Source organism: Sminthopsis crassicaudata, chromosome 4 (genome assembly GCF_048593235.1).
Source record: "Sminthopsis crassicaudata isolate SCR6 chromosome 4, ASM4859323v1, whole genome shotgun sequence".
NCBI classification, from domain to species: Eukaryota; Metazoa; Chordata; class Mammalia; order Dasyuromorphia; family Dasyuridae; genus Sminthopsis; species Sminthopsis crassicaudata.
The window spans coordinates 165649223-165670142 of NC_133620.1; the positions used below are offsets into that span (position 1 = coordinate 165649223).

At 32.1% G+C, this 20920-nt stretch overlaps 1 protein-coding gene across 2 annotated transcripts in view; it reads left to right on the forward strand.

Moving 5' to 3' along the window:
- The window catches only part of MOXD1 (monooxygenase DBH like 1), a 120524-nt gene that overhangs the window by 33964 nt on the left and 65640 nt on the right, over nucleotides 1-20920 (forward strand). For both annotated transcript variants that reach the window (XM_074309816.1, XM_074309815.1), the window contains 3 exons: nucleotides 853-999; nucleotides 4631-4798; nucleotides 4937-5020. In XM_074309816.1, coding sequence (XP_074165917.1) covers nucleotides 853-999; nucleotides 4631-4798; nucleotides 4937-5020 — 399 coding nt within the window. The remainder of the gene's footprint in view (nucleotides 1-852; nucleotides 1000-4630; nucleotides 4799-4936; nucleotides 5021-20920) is intronic.

Here is a 20920-nt window from a genome sequence, read left to right on the forward strand (position 1 = left end):
GAAGTCTGTAATTTTTTTTTCTAAATTGAAGTTATTTTTGCCATAAATTCAGAATATCAATACATTTAGTAGATTTTTTTTTTATATCCAAAAGTCACTAAAATGATCAATGAACACTAGTTCTAAATGTTTTATTATTTTAGCTCTATTAATTGGAGACATAAAGAAACAGGCATATCTTGCAGAAATATAAAACTTGTAGTTTTAAAGATTGAGCACATTATGTATACCTTAAAGATTTATATTAAGAAATGATAGTTATTGTCATGATTTTTATTGTTGTTGGAATTATTGTTATTAGACTATAAAATACTCCAAAATCTAGTATTCTGAGACAATGCCCTAACTTATTCATATTTCTACTTTCAACATGCATAACTCCAGTTGCTGTGTAGAATGACATCTCATAATAACAAATCTTAGAATAGAAAAGAACAGGATCACAGATTGTGTTGTTATAAACCTGCAGAGGCAAAGACTGTCTTTAGACAAGGTTGTATTTTCTGTGAGAGTGGTAGGTAGATAGATGATTTTCTTTCAATTCTGTTGCACAATGTTACACTGGAAACAAGTCTTTCAAAATAATGTGATTTGAGTTTTAATATTGGTTTTACTATTTACTATTGTAGCTATTTGTCTTTGAAACTCTTTTCAATTTATTTTCCACATGAAGATGATCTCTAAAGTCAAATCCTTTGACTTTATCTCTGGAAAGAGACAAAACAAAAATGTCATTTGAAGATTTTTGCTAAGAACCAGAGTTAGAGTAGATCCTGTAAAATTTCTTGAGTTCAATTCATTTCTGAGGTCATAATAATCAGATTTTTTTTTTCTTTTCTGTATTTTCTGCAGGATTATTTTACAGATATAAATAGAGAATTAAAGAAGGATCCCCAGCAGGATTACCATCTAGAGTATGCCATGCAAAATAGCACACACACTGTAATTGAATTTACCAGGGAACTACATACTTGTGATATAAACGATAAGACCATAACGGTAAGAAAGTTTAAAATCTGAATTTATGTATAAATATGGGCATCATTGAAATGAATCTAATGTTATAGTTGGAAGCACCACATCTCTACATGTGAATTTTGAAGATATCACACTTAGTTTATATGTTTTTAAAAATTAATATTTTATAGAGTTTGATGCCTTTACCTGATTTAATATATTTCACCTGAAAGATAATAGGAATGACATGAGCAATAATTAAGAAAAATATGGAAATAGATTTATTTGTTAAATGAACACAAAACTAATATCAGCTTTCCTTTTATTTTGCAAATAAATTATATAATCAACTTCAAACAGTAAAATAAGCTGTAGTTGCTCCTCTATGCAATTTTTAAAGAATTATAAAACAAAGTCACCTTGCTCTGTGGAACATATCTATTTTCAGTTTTTTTTTTCATAATGGATAAGAAAACATATGTTTTTAGAAATCTACTCTAAAACATCTGAGTCTTTCAGCTGTAGTACAGGTATTTCTTAAAAGAAAACATCAAAATATCTATTATGTTTCAAAAATGTTATACAGTCAGTAAAAGTTGAAATTTTAATATGCCTTTCTGTGATTTAGAAATAGATATAGGATCAGAATTTTAGAGGTAATGAAATGGGTAACAAAATAATTTTAATACTTCACAAATATATTATGTTATTTCATTAAAATTAACATAAATCAAAACCTGTCCAAATCACAATACAAGGTCTTTACAAGTTGTTGTGTACAAAACATCATTATCCACCTGGTAGACAAATTTCTGATCATATATATCTGCACATTTAGCTAGGCTGGTCATGAACATATGATTTACTGAAAGGTTGTTAGTGAAAATCTTTTTAGCTTGATAAGACCTGCAGTAGTTCAGTAGTTCAGCATGTTCTTTAAGAATCAAGATGCTTGCATATAAAAGGCATAAAAATAATTCTCTTGCAGAGAAAAATAGAATTATCATGTGATTCAATAGAGAGTACTTTCAAAGATTCATATTTAAATTGATAACTACTTTCCATCCTTAGAGATGATTTCTCCCCCCCCCCGAGGCAATTGGGGTTAAGTGACTTGCCCAGGGTCACACAGCCAGGAAGTATTAAGTATCTAAGACCATATTTTAACTCAGGTCCTCCTGACTTCAGGGATGGTGCTCTATCCATTGCACCACCTAGCTGCCTTAAGATGATTTTTTTTAAATTGAGTTCTATGTCATTAAAATAAATGAAATAATTTAAACTTTGCAGAGATTTGCAATTGAACTTAAACTTTTTTGTGTATATTGAAATGCAATTATCAGAATACCAAACAAAAACCAAATAAGATGACAGTCTAAATTTGAAGAATCTTTGACCTAGAAGACAGGTTATGTGATACTTTAGAAAACACTACATGCTATAATGGAATTAATTCTATCCCTACATTTTTTTAAGATCATTGTTTTCAGAGCAGCTAGGGAACAATGGGTAGAGCACCAGCTCTGAAGTGTGGAGGATCTGAATTCAAATTTGATCTTAGACACTTAATACTTCCTAGGTATGTGACCCTGGGCAAGTCACTAAATCCCAATTGCTTCACACACAAAAAAAATGTTTTTCATTGGTTTGGCTACTCCCTTTACCAACATTGATAACAATTCATTCATCCATTTTTTTGAGGCAATTTGGGTTAAGTGACTTGCCCAGGGTCACCCAATTAGGAAATGTTAAGCTTCTGAGTCTACATTTGAACTCAGGTCCTTCTGACTTCAGGGCTGGTGTGCTACCCACCACACCATCTAGCTACCCCCATCTATAAATTTTTAAGAGTTGCTTTGCTCCCCCAAATTCATCAACCTGGTGATGAACATCTAACTTCTACATATTTCTTTTATTTAAATTAAAATATTAAAATGATAATTAGGTTTTGATATGATTCTGATTAGAAATATAATTGAGTGGATCAAAATGAAACAAACAAACAAAAAATACCTAAGTAGCCAGTATTACTTTCATGAACTATAGAATGAAATCATTGTCTAACATTGAAATTATAGTCATAGTAATCCTATTTCATAAGGAAATAAATACAGTTAAGATTTTAAAGGAAAAAGTTTTACTTTTGGATTTCTTTTCAAAGTTGTTATGACAAAGCAGCTGGCGGTAGCAATATAAATGCGTGTGGGTGGTCCAAATACATGTTTTTTTTTTTTTTTTCCTTTGGCCAGCCTTGCTGGTTCAAAACAGCAAACTTATTTGACCTTACTGGACTATCTCAAGTCACAAATATTCAAACTAGTAGAATTTCCTTTATTACAAATATGATTCCACATTTTTTACTATTCCCATTTTTCAGTCATATCCTACTATTCATGATCATATTTGGGATTTTCTTTGCAAAAGTACTGGAGTAGTGGGCCATTTCCTTCTCCATATCATTTTATAGAGGAGGAAACTGAGGCAAACAGGGTAAGTGACTTGTCCAGGCTCACACAGATATAAATATCTGAGATCAGATTTGAATTCAGGAAGATGAGTCTTTCTCACTACAAACCTGACACTATAAGGATAGCTGTTCTGATTATATACAGATACCAATAAATCAGTATCATATTTTATGGTTCCATTTATATTCTATCAATGAATACTTTGTAGATTTAGAAACTTATCTATAACTTTCTTATGTGAGCTTTTTATTAGAAAGAGAGAGAGAGGTTCTGAAATGAAGTGTGATTTTGATGTTTCTTCTTCCTAAATTAATCAATTACATGTGATATTGACAAAGATATGATCTGTGTACTTTCTAACTCAAATATTTGTATGCTTGGTGGTAGTTATAACAAAATTTCTAGTTTTGTCTTTTTCCTCAAATCAATGACATGGGGAAATTGCTATAGTACTCTATTTTGGGATTATTTGCATCATCTTCTAAGAAGTAATGAACAGATAAATTGGTCTGGAAGCCAGGAATATCTGAGTTCAATTTTCACCTTTCTTACATAGTCACTATATAACCCTGGACAAATTTTCAAATATCTCATTGTCATATCCAAATCTATAAGACTAAGGGTTTTTTAAAATTAAAATAAGAATTTTATTTTTTAAAGAACAGAAATGTATTTTCTCTCTATCCTACTTCCACCTCATTAAAAAAAAAAAAAAAAGAAAAAGAAAAACAAGTTCCATAGAACAAATATGCAAATTCAAATAAAACAAATTCTCTCATTTGCCATATTTTCACTTAGAATCCATTCCCTCCCTTTCAGAAGGTGAATAATGTGCTTCATCATATGATTCCTGGAATAATAACTGATTACTGCACTGTTCAGAGTTCTTATAGCTTTCAAAGTTTTTCATCTTTATAATGTTATTGCTATTACACAAATTATTTTTCTGGTTCTGCTCATTTCACTTATTATCAGTTTATAAAAGTCTTCAAAATTATTTACTTTATAATATTGACATTAAAATAAATTTATGCTTTTACCCTTTATTATTTATTGTTAACCTATATTATTAAAGGGTATTAAATAATTACCCTTTATTTATTTATATATCCTGTTTTGTAAAAGTTTTTGTTGATTAAATGAGCTATCCTCTAAGGAAAGGACTTGTATGAATCTCCTTTTCATAAAATGACTTTTTCATTTAGGAAAGCACAGTGAGAGTGATATGGGCTTATCACCATGAAGATATTGGTGAATCAGGTCCTAAATACCATGGATCTAATCGGGGAACTAAGAGTCTAAAACTGTTGAATCCAGAAAAAACCAACATCTTGCCCATGGACTTACCATACTTTGACTTGAGAAATAAAAACGTAAGTCTCTTTGGGGTTATTATATTATATTAAAATGAAAGTTTTGATGGAATGAAGAACATTTCCTAAATCAATTGCTTTTGCTTTTATGAGAAAGTTGTCTGACTTTCATATTTTCCTTCCCTTCTATTAAGACAGGTGCCGATTCCAAATAAAGGCACGACATATTGGTGCCAAATGTTTAAGATACCTGTTTTCCAAGAAAAGCATCATGTGATAAAGGTAGGGGAACTATTCACAGATTAAATTTGGTCTGCTGATATATGATGATTTTTTTTATCTTTAAGCAAGCATTATAGACTCATGTATTTCAAGTTAGTTGGGATGTGGTCTTAATTTCTTATTTTCTAGAAGAGGAAATTGAGGTCCAGATATATTAAATTATTAGTTTGGGCTTACTTGCAGAAAGATGGCAGATCCATGCATTTAGGTCCTCTGACTTCATATCTAATCTCCTTTTCAAGATACCAAATAAATAGAAAAGATATTTTAATTTGTCACACATGGGTGAATCATGTGACTTTGAATCATAGATCAGTATAATAAATAATTTAGTAAAATAATCACTGGTTTAAATTTCATCAAGTTTAGTAACTTTTAGAAAATGCTATCATTTTAAATATATAATTATGTTTATAGATCTTGCTCTAATATAAAAGACATAAAATGTTTTCCAAGGAAAAAAGAGTAGCAGAGTGTCTATATGTTTGTGCGTGTATGTGAATGTTTTGTTTTGTTTTTAATAATGAAAAATAAACCATTTTATCAGGTAAGGTAACAATGATGTCAGCTTGAAGTAGAACATGGATATTTTCCACCCAAGAGGGTAGCAGCTAAGTAAATAAGCATTAAACAAATTCTGTTTAAGTAGTATCCAGCATGGTGCTAGCCACCAAGGAAGATAAAGAATCAGAATTATCACATTACATAGACACTCACACATACACATACACACATATTCATATATATATGAGAATTTTACAAAGTTAAAAAAACTGTATGTCCTATTATTATTTATCATTCTCATCATTATTATTGATACAACTTCTGTTCTCAAAGAACATATACTTGGGAAACAAAATTAACATTTGTGAAACAACATCAATGAAAGATAGAATAGAATTAAGTGGAAAACCTTATTTATCATCTTCATCTCCTCTCTATCTCTCCTGTCCCCAGCCATATCCAATCAGTTGCCAAGTTCTATCTTTTCTACTTAAATAATATTGCCTCTTATAGACTTTCTTTCCTTTGACACTGTAACTATTTTGGTGCAGATTCTCATCATCTCATGCCTGGACTATTGCAATAGCTTGCTATCTGACCTACTAGCCTTATTTCTTCCTACTACCATTTGTCAAAACTGATCTTTCTAAATCTGAAGTCTGAGCATATTTCTTCTCTATTCAATAAACTTCATTGGCTCCCTATTACTTCTAAGACTAAGAAGAAAATGCTTAGCCTTTTAAAGCCTGTTGGAACCTGAATTCTTGCTAAATTTCTAATCATTTTATGCTTTACTCCCCTCTACCTATTCTGTGATTCTATTCTGGCCTCCTTGTTTTTCCTTAAACATAACTTTCCCAATTCTGAGCAGAAGGGCTAAGCACTTGCTATAGGCTTGATTTTAAAGCAACCATCTAGTTAAAACCAGTTAGTTTATAGATGAAAAAAATGGAATGTTAAATGGCCCAAGGTTATATAGTTAGTAAATCATGAGACCTTTATTCTATCTGGTACTTTTTATACCTTAATTGATTCATCTGCTTTGGAAATGACATTCTCTTTTTCAATAGGGTAGATATTAGTGAATATCCTATGTGAGAATGAGAATACAAAAGAGTATAATGACAAGTCTTGTCCTCAGGAAGCATAAAAAAACTTTTCAGGACAACATATGTTTTACTCAATTCAACACAAATACTTTTATTGTGTCAACTATGTATAGTGCATAGCTCTATGATGGATCTACCTGGTCTCTCTATAACCATTCAGTTACCTTTTCTTCACTAGAGAAAGAAAAAATGGGGATCTTATTCAATTTTTAGTTCTCTGATTTTGGGAAAGACATTTGAAGAATTGAGTCTTGCTTTTGGAAAGCAAACATGTGAGGGTTGAGATAATATTTCAGAGAAGATGAAACATGTCAAATTGCATGCCATAGTTATAATGTGGTGTGATTGAAAAGAACTTTAGTTATACTCAGAAAACTCCTTGTTCCACTTAATACTTGAGTGACAATGAAAAAAAATAATAACTTCTATTAATTTAAGTTTCTGCATCTGTAAATTAAGGATAAGAAAATTTTGTCCTACTTATCTTAAAAAATTATAATAAAAGTGGTTTGTAATTTATAAGGTGCTATATGAAAATGTAATACCATCATTACCACAACCATGACAATCATGATTGGCAACTAAAAATCTCAAGGGATTTGTTGTACTCTTTTCATTGCAATAAAGCAGAGTACATTATTTACCACCAAGTTAGATTTTATTGTGTCTATATTTTCCTGAGTTATAGAAATGTGGACTGTTTAAGTTGGCAGAATGTCTCCCAGGACAAAAAAAATCAAAGTAAATTTAATGGTAACATCACCAAAATCGGATATCTATGAAATGTTTACTAAGCCAGATAATTGAAAAGCTATGAAATATCCACTCATATAGATCTGTTTTCAGGTTCTATTCCTATCTCACTTTTAATACCAAATGTCAAAAAGAAATTCTAGTCCAGTTTTTTCATTGAATGAGAATTTTCTGTTTTTAAACAAGGTGCTATCTACTGAATTTTCCCATATTAACACACTTTTGTATTTCTGAAATGTCAGCTGGGGTGGTATATTTCTGTTTCAAGAAATGTGTAAACCCTTTAGTTTTCAAGTCTATGAATGTAAGACAATGGATGTAATTCTTGACAACTGGGAGAATTATCTCTTTGGGAATCTACATTTTTTTTTTTCCTTCCCAAGGTATTTTACTTCCTTCTTTATAGATATAGCATTTATATTCTAAGAATTGAGAGACACATAACATAGTGGCTAATGAGCTGATCTAGAAGCTAAGATATCTTGGGTTCAAGTCTTGTCTCTGATTTATACTGATTGTGTGATTCTAGGCAGTTTGTCTGGCTTCCTGGTTTACTAATCAACTTTCTAAAACACTATTTTTGTCATAATCTGCATTGATACAGCAAATTTCATCACTCTAGAATTCCTTCTACTAATGAAACCACAAATCCAGTCCTTATTCATGTTATGTACATCAAGTTTAATTTCTAAAGCCATGAATTTTTAAATTTCCTGTTGTTTTTTTCCCTCTTATTTTGAACAATTTGGAAGAGTAATAAAAATACTTAACTGAAAGCCAGAAGTAAATTTCTAGCCTCCTACACACACACCCACACACACACCCACACCCACACACACACACACACACACACACACACACACACACACACACTTTTACTAATTTCTATAACTAGTCATCTATCTTTTCCAAAACTGAGATTTCTCATCTATAAAGAAAAAGTGTTAGCTCAATTTATCTCTAAGGTTCCTTGTATCTCCAGTGTGCTTAGAGTCTATTTTATCATGTTTGTATGTTTTTTTCTCTTCCAATATCCAATAAATTTGTAAACAGTTTGAAGTTTATTTATCAGGACTTCCTGAAAGCTAACAGCAAGTGTCTCAGAAGGTATTGGGAAGGATGTATCTGCCATTGGCCTTGTGATATGTAGTTATCATTGCCCAGACCACTAGCATACTCTGAGGCTAAGACTTAGGGCAACTTATAGCACAACCTAATACAAAATACTTTTGTTCCCTTAAGGATACTAACAGCCCAGGGAAATGCTTTTGTTTATTTTCATTAGCTCTGTAGAAGTTTTCTAGTATTTGCTTTCCTAACTGCATTGCTTCTTAATATAATTGTAATTTTTTAAAAAAGCATTTGGGGTTAAATGATTTCCCCAGGGTCACATAGCTAGTCAAGTGTCTGAGACTGAATTTAACTGAGTTCCTTTTGACTGAAGGTCTGTTACTCTATCTACTGTTCTACCTAGCTGCCTCTTGTAATTGTGATTTATAAATATATTCTATTTGCTACTTCTGTTTCTTAGGGTAGATCATTACTTCATGTTCAATCTATCTTACATCAAGGTGTTCTACATCACCACTGAAAATTTTTATATTGTACTATTTTGTTGTTGTTGTTGAGGGAACTGGGGTTAAGTGACTTGCCCAGGGTCACACAGATAGGAAATGTTAAATATCTAAGGCCAGGCTTGAACTCAGGTCCTCCTAACTTCAGGGCTGGTGCTTTATTTACTGCACCAACTAGCTGCCCCTGAAGTATTTTTAATACTACTTTAACATCCATGTTGTTGTTGTTGTTTTGTCATAAGATTTAGCAAACAGAATAAATTTCCTATAGCAAGCTATATGATGACTGCAATTAATTTTCCTCCTTCTCTTCCTCTATTCTGCTTCCTCCTGACATGACCTGAAGAGTCAAGCTCTTCAATCACAGAATCTTCTGTTCTCAAACCAGATATATCTTGTCTGTCCTTTTTAGTTTTAATTAATCCCTCTTATAATGGTGACATGGTGGGGGTGGGCAAAACTACTGCATTGGTCTGTTGATGGTGTCATTGTCCCTCCCACTTCTCTTCTTCCCTTTGCCCAGGAAGGCAGAGTTGAGGGAGGAGGGTCAGGAGATGGAGAATGCCCTAAGGGTACCTGGTTGGGTGTAGGTGGAAATGAACCTAAGCTGTGAAAGTGAGAAGCACCACACCCCTTAACCTCTTCAACACAGCCTTTAAGGTACTTAACTTTTTTTCTGCCCAATTGGCCATGACTTCCAACTGAGTTGTCAGTACTATCCCCTTTGTGAGCTGTCCACATTAAAATCTTTTCTTGTTTTAAAATTTGTGGGATTCTTTAAAACCAATTGTATTATATTATACATAAGGAATGTTTCCTCAAGAATTAAATCAGGACTCATAGCTTTGTAATATTCAATTAGTTGCTCTCCCACTAGTTCCCACATCTCTGGCTCTAATTTTTCTTCCTTAGAGAGCCAAGGAGATGTGCCACTCTAATATATTTAAGAGCCCAGTGATTTGCTTCTGAGCTACCAACTAACCTTGCTTCTCTATTAACCTAACTACACATGCTTCATACTTCCTTCTGGTTGGGGGAGGCTCTTTTCTTATTATTTGCCCCATTTCAGCTGAAAAAATGAAAGTGACTAGTTTAGTCCTTACCAAATTTTCCCACTTGCTTATTTTTGTATTCATCTTATTTCTGGGTAATTGGAATTTCTCCACCAAACTTGCCAATTGCATCAGTTGAGTTGCTGAGTGTAGGGCCTCATCTAGAGCCCCATGTTTATGCACCAAAATGTAGTATGCTTTCTTGAGGTCCCAAAATTGGGGTGCCAAAATGTACCATTTGGATTAGGTTTCTGGAGGATCTTATTTATCTATTTATTTATTTATTTATTTATTTATATTAACCCTAACTTTGCCTTTTTTTTTTTTTTTTTCCAATTTCTACCCTTCACTAATAATTCTGTCAAGTGGGACCAAACAAAATATTGAATTCTTCTTCCACATTGCAATCTTTCAAATACTTAGAAAGGCTGCCATCAAATTTTCACTATGTCCTTTCTTCAAGATAAACATAAATATCTAAACTAATTTTTATATTACAGGTACACAGGACCTTTCAACATTCTTATTGTTTTCTGGATATTCTCCAGTTTATCAACATTAATTCCTAAATTGTGGTCTTTCAAATGAAATGTAATAATCCAGATAGAGCTCTGGTACAGTGGGACTATTATCTTCATATGCCTTTTTTAACATTGTAAAAGTTTAATTAATATAAAACATATTTTTTTTAGAATTGTAGATTTAGTGCTGAAATGGACCTCAGAGACCATGTTATCCAACTTCTTCATTTTATGGATGAGGAAACAGAGACTCAGAGACTTTAAATGACTTGATCAAGATCACATAGGTGATGAGTGTAGACTAGTAGAATCGGCACTCTTTCTGCTGTTCCATTCTATTTCAATATTCATACAACTAAGTGTGAAAAACTTTGAAGTCAGTCTCAATTCTTCATCCTCTCTCATCCCCAATTAATTACTTTTCACTTGCTAAGTTTTATTATTTCTATATGCACAACATTTCTTATATAGATCTTCTTCTCTCCACTCAAATGACTACTTTTCGTACATTACTGTAATCAATTCCATAATTGATTTTCCTTTTTTTTGTCTCTCCCCTCTCTAGTGAATTCTCCATGATGCAGAGAAAGCATAATCTTAAATCACAAGTCTAACCCACTAACTCAAAAAGCTCCATTGAGTCCTTATTTCTTCTGCTAAAATATAATCACTGCTTAGCACCTGGAACCCTTTATAATATGACTCCAACCTCCTTTTCTAGGATTATTATATCTTTCTTCCCTTCACAAGCTTTACATCTTACAAAATCATTTTACTCAGTGTTCCTCATGTACAATATTCAATCACAAAACATCTGTGCTTTTGCTTTAACTATCTTTACCCCAAGTCTGGAATGTATTCTTGCTATTCTTCTGAACCTTAAAATCCCAAGCTTTCTTCTCATGTAATCTCTTTGACTTTGATTACTGTTTTGTTTTTGTCTTTATACCCCCAGCACCAAGCACCGTACATGGCATACATGCTTTCAAAGAGGAGTGTATGACAATTTTTTTGAGAGATAAGTGTGTTTTTTGGTTGTTATTACATTTTCAGGGATATTTGTTCATGATCCCATTTGCAATTTTTTTGATAAAGATCCTTGATAAAGTAGTGGTTTGCCATTTTCTTCTCCATCTCATTTGACAAATGAAGAAATTGAGGTAAACAAATTAAAGTGATTTATCCAGGATCACACATTTATTTGAGATCACATTTTAATTTGGATCTTCTTGATTTTAAGCCCAATCATCTATCCATTATGCCAACTCACTGAACCAGTAAACATTTTTAAATGCTTACTGATTGGTAATAGTAATAATAACTAATATTTAAATAATACTTTATGATTTGTGAAGTACTTTACATGTGTTATCTCATGTGATCTTATAAGAACCCCCTGAAGTACATATCCTCATTTTATAAATCAAGAAGCTAAAAGACAGCAAGATAATGCAATTAATAGAGTACTAGGTCTGGCATCAGAAAGCCATGAATTCAAATTCAGCCTCAGATATTTATTCATTTTGTGATCTTCAACAACCTCTATCTACCTCAGTTGGCTCAACTGTAAGCACTTAGCATTTTTCCTGGCATATGGTAAGTACTATGTAAATGTTTATTCCCTTCCCATCCCATTTTTTCAGGCCCCTGATGTCTGAGGTGGGACCTGAAAAGCACTTTGCAAATATCATTTCATTTGATTTGTTCCATATTTTGAGTATGGAATATGACATGTACTCTCAAGCTAAGTATGAGCTAGTTTTGCTAAATTTAAACTGATTATTTTTTCTTTTTTTCATTCTTTATTACTGGGGGTAACTCTCCAAGTAGGGTAGAGGAAGTCATCTATTTTGAAATGAAAGCAATATAAAGAAATAATATAGAAATAATTATTTTCTAAAAGAGTACTGAACTGAATGAAAAAGAGTTGATTATTTTTCCTCTGAACTTTACTTTTGTAAGCTATAAAATGAGACATTGGATTCAATAACTTCTAAGAGCCTTTACAGTTTCAAATTATTTTAGTTTAATTTGGATATTTACAATTTTTTAAAAAGAATTGAAAATTCTGTGGTAAGGAAAAAAAAGTCTGAGATGACTTGCTATAATCTTCAAACAGCTGAAAATAATTTCCCTGCTTTGTAATCCTTTCCATAAGTCATACTTTGACAAGTATTATTTTGATAACCGTTTTCATTATGAAATTATGTATACTGATTCAAGTCAGATGGTAGTAGAAGATATTTTAATGTTAAGGTATTAATATGATTTGTAATTTTTATCAAGAGAAAGATTCTTTTTCTATATTTTATCATAAATGACTTTGAGCCAATGACATATTGTTAGTAATGTAAAACAGCATAATTCCAGGAACATTTTTCATTTTGTTAAAAAGGTTTTTCTTTCTAAGAGTACCAAAATGAGGAATTTCCTTGGAGCATTACAAAACATATTTCTCTCTACAGAAAAAGTCTGAATCACATACAATTCTTCAAAAGAACATTTAGTGCATAAAATATGACATCCTTACATTGACATATGGGCTACAGAATGGATACTTCTTTTATTTAATGCCTAATGTTTTTCTCTTTAAATTCCCAGAAACTCTCATTAGCTACCCTTGTTAAACTAAGTCCTCACATCCTAATACACAGTATTCTGTATAAAGATAGGTATTTAGTCAATATATTTGATGGTGATCTGGATTTGAACAATGTAAAACTCTAAGTTATAGTGACAAAAAATATATTTGGTATTTTTTAAGTGGGACAAGCTACAATTCCAGCTGTTCTCTGAACTCACAGCTGAATTTCATCACAAAGCTGTAACCTGACTAATTTCAGCTAAAAAGCATGTCTCTTTTCTTTTTTTAGGCAGGGGAAAGATTTATGCACTAGTAAAAATAAATAATAGTAAAAAGTTAACCCTTTATGTTAATTGTCAGGACCTAAAATGTTAAGTGTTAGTAACTGCATAGTAAAAAAAGATGCAAATTAGAAGATAAGGAAAATCTATTTAATTACAAAAGATAAGATAAAACATGTTTTCAATACTGAAATCTCAATAAATAGCACCAAATCTAGTTTCAAATATTAACCATAGGTGAAAGATATTATAAATAACCATTAAGAATTCTGAGAACTTATACAAAAATTTTAACAGAAATTATGTACTGCTCTTGTTTGATGTGAGAAGCACAAAACAATATGGAAATTTTTTTTAATGCAATTTAGAATTTGAAGTTTGGATTACTGGAGGATCTGTAATAATAATAATAATAATAATTAATAATAGTAATAACAATAATAATAATAACAACAACACTAGGATAGGGTCATCCAAATAAAATTTAGTTAAATATGTAACATGAGATTTCAGTTACATAAGTATTTATTGAGCATTACTATTTACTGCCTTCTGGGTTTATAAATACAAAAAATGAAAAAATCATTAAAGCAAGGTGCTTTCATTTTAATTAAGGAGAAAACATACTTTCCTAGCGGTATCTCTCCAAGTTGACTTTCACTGTGACCAATCACTAGAACCTATTTATCCATTCATTCAAAAAATAGTTTTTTTTTAGAATCTACTATATAGAAAGCTCTCAAATCAATTCCACATGTATTAAGCAGATATTACCAGATGTTAAAAAGATGAATAAGACATAATCCTACTTCCAAGGATCTTAATCTCTAGTAGAGAAGATAAGATATAAACACAGATATACACAATTCAATAGCCTCAATAAAAAATTCAATAGCCTCAAAAGTGAATGAAAAAGAAATAATGTACTATTTAAATTCAGAGGAGCAAGAGAATTTCAATCTCAGAATAAAGACAGGATCAGAGAAAGTTGGTATAGAGGGTACTGAGGCTCCCCCCCCCCTTTTTTTGTGAGGCAATTGGAATTAAGTAATTGCCTGGGGTCACACAAATCATAAATGTTAGGTATCTGAGGTCAGATTTGAAGTCAGTTCCTCTTGACTTCAGGGCTGGTGTTCTATCTAGCTAATCCTAGTTAGAATTTTAATGAACAGAAATGGAACAGAGTGAGGAAAGACATATGGGTGAGAAAGCATGAGAAATGTTTGGAGACTAGTGAGCAATTTAATTGGTTTGAAACTTGTAAAAGATAGTAGTATGAGATTAGACCAAAAAACAGGCTTGGAGTTAAGTTACAGATGGCATTATTATCAGACTAGAATTTAGCTGCTTTAATAGCAGAGAATTATAGAGCTAAAAGAGATCTTAAAGATCATCTAAACAAACTTACTCATTTCATAAAGAACCTAAAACCTATAACGTTTTTACTTAATTTGGAAGGCACTGGAAAACTAAAAGTTCATTTGATTTCTTTTTTATCAAGGGGTGACAATGACAGCATATTATTGAGATCATTGATCTAGCACAACTTATTGAAAAGACGAGACACTAGGTGTTGAGTGATGAGGAGATTGAGTTTATTTCAACTGTCCCTATGAAACATGTGAAGAAAAATGGTTGTAATGGGAATGGGAAAATTAAGGCTATTGAAGATATAAAATGCATGAAACTCCTAATCCTAATGCATTTTCTCTGAGACACAGGATTCTCCTTCAAGGCCACAGGAAAAACTAAGAGGACATTGCTATTGCGGGTGCATAGCAGACAAAAATGGGAAGAAGATTATTCTACTCCTATAGGATTTCATCATACCAGTTTTTTTGTAGTTAAAAAAAAAAAACAAAAAAAAAAACCTGCTGTATTCATTTTTAAAAATACCCTCATGAAAGCAAATAATTATTGAAAGGAAAGGAAACAATCATTGTAATTATAGCAGTTTAGTGGCACTGTGATAAACACTTTATAAACATTGTCTCATTTGATCCTCATAACAACCTGCAAAATACTATTATTATTATTTTACACATGAGGAAACTGAGGCAGAAATTAAATGATTTGTCCAGGCTCACACAGCTAGTAAGTTACTAAGACAAGCTTTGAATTCAAGTTTTTCTGATTCCAGATTCAAAACTCTATACACTGTTTATGATACATCTTATTTCATCTATTCATTTGGAAACTGCCTGATAAAAACTGAAGTTCTAAACCACATGAAGTGTTGTTTCATTGGCAAGTATTTTTGAGCAGCTACTGTGTGTGATTGAGAATAGTACAGGTGCCCTGAGGATCAGTTCAGTTCACAACTTTGTTAGAGAAGCAATAGGCATGAAGCAATAAAATATGATAGCCCAATAGAAAATATTTAATTGCTAAACTATTTAGTTTAGCTTATTAAGGAAGGAATTCAGAAAAGGCATAAAATAATATGGCTTAAAGGAAGTGGACCTCAAAAACTGACCAGAAAGTAGTCATATGGAGAGGTATAGTTTTATGATAGTGGTTATTTAGTTTTTGTTGATAATGTTATCGCCAACTGTCTTTAATTGGGATTATATAAGGTGGGGCATTTTGGTCCTGCTGGTTTATAAGCTTAGAGATATTTTAAACACATTAGGTATGTTTTATGAAAATTAATGTTCTCAAGGCATGGGTGGGGGTTAATCACATTCTTACAGTTGCTTTTCCCCTGAGGAAAGTTTGATTGTTAAAAAATAATATAAACACTTTGACTGTTTATCATCAAAGCATGACTATGAGATCAGTGAGAAACAGGATGTGTGTAGGAACTAAAAAAGATGCCTCCAGCTTTGGTGGGGGAAAAGAGTGCTTCAATGACACCCATTGGCCTATGAGGAAGCCCATGTTGGCCTTATAAGAAGCAAAGAACACTTTATGCTTCATCAGACATCTGGTCACGCTGGAGCTGCTTAGCAGCTGCTTTTTAAACTTCAAATTCAAATATATAGCATAAAAAAGTCAAATTATGAAGTAGAAATCCTGTGAAAAATAAAAATTGTTGTCGGGGTAACTAAGTATTTTTGACTGGAGAATGTTTTAGCAAAACCAAAGACTCCAGTGTGGAAAATACAAAGGAACTCCAGTCTCTGACCTTCAGTGCCTAAATAAGAGCACTGATTTTTATCTTGAGCAATACCAGTCAATAGCTGCTTTTATTCTGAGAGTTTAACTGGCCAGTTTTACTTAATGTTAAAACTCTGTCCAATTACATCATGAAGTCTAAATAGTTCTACATCTTAATTGGTCACATATGTGTATAGCAATTTAATTCCTTAAAATCAGTGTTGAGTCAGAAGGTTGATCAAGGTTCACAGAGCCCACAGATTGCTATTCAAATTAACGGGAGAACTAAGTAGAATTTCAAGATGTTAAAAACATGCTTTTGACTAGAGAATTTGGGGTTATGCTTGTAATTGTCATCACAAGTATTTATATAATACTTCTGATGTCTTTGGGCTGTTTTATGATTTTTTTTTTAATGATCATTCAAAACATCTAATTAAATCATAGGCCTAATATAAACCTCCAGAAATTATACAGTAATTTTTCCTTCAACTTTCAAGAAGGAATGGACTGACATCTGTCTCTAGTCTACTCCTAAAAATCTTTAGGGAAAGAGATTTTTGAAATTTCTAAGACATGTTGATATTTATTTTCTCTGCACTCTTCTACTCTTGAGCAATGGTAAGCATTAATTACTGAATATTTTTTAATGTTGTTAATGCATGACTTGCCTCCTTAACTAGGTTATGAACTCTGTCCACTCGCCCCATCTCATCTTTAGTACCTGACATAGCATTTGGCTATTTTCAACAATTTGTCATTAAGAACTTTTTGATGTATCAATGCTGTCTGTGGTTTAGAGTTGTAGTATGAAGGAGAGCAGTTTCAGGAAGGGCAGAATCAGTAAATGCTTTATGTAGGAAGTGACAATTGAACCAAACCTTGAATATAGCTAGGGATTCTAAGAAGTAGAGGTAAGGAAGGAGTTCAGTCCAGCCATCAGAGATTATGCAAAGAAATAGAGATAAGGCATGGAATGTCATTCATTGGGAACTTAAAAGAGTCAGTTTGGCTGTAATATATAGTATTAGAGTAAGGTGAAATTAATAAGATATATTAGAAAGAAGTAGGAGTTGAAATGCCTGAATAGCAGGAGCAAGTCTAGCTCCTGCAATCTAGCTTCTGCAACACACTTCCCCTATTAGAAAATGTACTAAACCAAATCATTATTTGGAAATTTAAGAAGTACATTGAGTACTTTTCCAGTTTGGCTTAGGGAGAACAGCTTTGTTGCTTTTTTACCCAGTTCTGGGTCATACATCCAGGAATGACTAAGAAGGGGACCTGCAGCTAGGATTATTGTTCTGAGCTAGGAAGAAGTCTTAGATCCAGGCTGTGTACTGTTAGAGGAACGAGTTCAGAACTAAGACCAACTGGATGACTCTGACCTTAGAAGCTCAACAAGATCTCAGTTCCAGGTTGTCTTCCAGTCTGAAGCCTACAGTAGAATGATCAGGGTGTAAATCCCATCCAAAAAAAAAAAAAAAAAAAAAAAAGATTGCTGCTTGCAATTTTGCAGCTAAGGCTAGACTCACAGTGATGTTAGCCCTAAACTGTCAGGAATTTGCAGAACTCAGATTAGAAGGATAATAATTAGGTTTTGCCCATTATCATGTCATTTTGGGAACCCTGAAAAACTTGCAGATTCTCAGCTTGAGATATCCTTGAGAGCCTGAAATAACATAGTATTAAATTCCTCAAGATAGTAGTAGGACTTAAGAAGACAAAAGCATATTTCAAATTTCTTCCCAGGAATATACAGAACCTAGATATAGTCCAAAATCAAGAAGTAAACTAAAAAAATGAGAACCAAATAAAGAATCCAACCAGAAAGAAATGCCTAAGATAAACCCAGGGAAAGAGAATGAGTTTTAATATATCTGCAGGTAAAGGCTCAGAGAAAAACACAACTTGTAAACTAATTCCACCATTAATTCCCAGAAGAAATGAAGCAAAAGCTATACAAAAGACAAAATTATTTAAAAAAAACCTAGAGTGTTAAATGTCAAAAATGGGGAAAGAAATGAGTTATGGAAGATAGATATGAAAAGAGAATTAGCAGCTTGAAATAAGTACAAAAAACTTACTAGACAGGGAAAAACTCCCTGAAAACTACAATTGACCAAATAGAAACTAATTATTTCATGGTATCTGTGGAAATGCTAAAACAAAAATAGAAAGACTAAAAAAAGAAGAAAATATGAAGTATATACTGACAAAAACCATCTGACCTGGAAAACAGATCAAGGAATGATAACTTCAGAACCATTTAAGTATCTAAATTCTCATACCAAAAAAAAAAGAGACTATATATTATATTTAAGGAAATCCTTAAGCTTCTCAGAGATGCTAGAATCAAAGTGAAAAATATAAGGGGCGGAAATCTATTGAATTTTTTCATAAAACAACAAAATGAAAACTCCTAAGAATATAATACCTAAAACTCAGTTTACAGATTTAAAAAAAATTGCTACAAACATCTAGAAAGAATGAATTTAAGTATAGGAAAATCATAGTGAAGATCATAAGATTTAGCAGCCACCATTATTAAGAAGCAGAAAGCTTAGAATACTAGAATTCAAAAGATTTAGCCTTACAACTAAGAATATCTTATTTCGCAAAACTGAGCATAATTCTAAAGAATGAAATGGACCTGTAATGTAATGGAAGATTTCCAAGCATCTTTATGAAAAGGCCAGAGATGAATAGAAAATGTGATATAGAAACAGTCATTAAGAGTGCATATAAAGGTAAATGTGAGTGAGTAATCATAAGGGTATAAACAAAGATATATTGTTTTTATTCTTTTATAGGAAGATGATAAATATATCCCTTCAGAACTCTATCATCATTAAGGATCGAAGATGATAAATATATCCCTTCAGAACTCTATCATCATTAAGGATCATAGAGAGAATAAGGAAGGAAAAGGAAAAGAAATGTTAAGAGAAATTATTTCACATAATTGTAGTTCACAAGAAGTCTATACAGACGAAGATGGGTAGGGGGAATGAATGCCACTTGAATTTCACTTATCATCTTAATTGGTCAAATGAGGGGAAAATGTACACACACACACACACACACACAGACTCACAAACTCAGAGGTATAGAAATTAATTTCACTAAAATTTTAAGGAAAGGGAAGGAAAAAAAGAAGAATAAGAAAGAGGGAAGATTAATAGAAAGTTTAATCAAAAGTAAACCAAATTTATAAAGAAAGAAAGAGACTAAGATACAGGGAAATACTTATTTAGCAATATGTAATGTTGATATAATGAACTTACACATAAAATGATAGAGGATAGCAGACTGGAATAGAAAAAAAGCAAAATGCAACAGTATTTTATCTATAAGAAACACACTTGAAATAGAAATATGTACAAAGATTTAAAAGAAATGATGAGCAATTTCTTTTATGCTTTATCTGAAGAAGAAAAACCAGAGTAGATTAACAAGTTTGAACAAAGCTAAAAAAATAGATCTATTTAAAAATAATAAACACTGAAACTATATTTTGCTTTTAAAAATACCATAGCTAACAATAAATTAATATCTTTCAAAAACATATTCACCATGATATCTGAAGTTTTTTTTATTAATTTTATAATTATAATTTTTTTTGACAGTACATATGCATGGTAATTTTTTTTTTTACAACATTATCCCTTGTATTAACTTCTTTTCCGAATTTTCCCCTCCCTCCCTCTCCACTCTCCCCTAGATGACAGCCAATCCCACACATGTTAAATGTTACAGCATATCCTAGATACAATATGTGTGCAAAACCAAATTTCTTGTTGGACAGTAAGAATTGGATTCAGAAGGTAAAAATAACCTGGGTAGAAAGACAATAGTGTAAACAGTTTACACTCAATTCCCAGTGTTCCTTCTCTGGGTGCAGCTGTTTCTGTCCATCATTGATAAACTGGGACTGAATTAGATCTTCTCTATGTTGAAGATATCCACTTCAATCTAGAATACATCTTCATACAGTATTGTTGTTGAAGTGTATAATGATCTCCTGGTTCTGCTCATTTCACTCAGCATCAGTTCATGTAAGGCTCTCCAAGCCTCTCTGTATTCATCCTGCTGGTCATTTCTTACAGAGCAATAATATTCCATAACATTCATATACCATAATTTACCCAACCATTCTCCAATTGATGGGCATCCATTCATTTTCCAGTTTCTAGCCACTACAAAAAGGGCTGCCACAAACATTTTAGAACATACCAGTCCCTTTCCCTTCTTTAGTATCTCTTTGGGATATAAAAGCCCAGTAATAGCACTGCTGGATCAAAGGGTATGTACACAGTTTGATAACTTTTTGGGCATAGTTCCAAATTGCTCTCCAGAAGGGTTGGATTCTTTCACAACTCCACCAACAATGTATCAGTGTCCCAGTTTTCTCACATCCCCT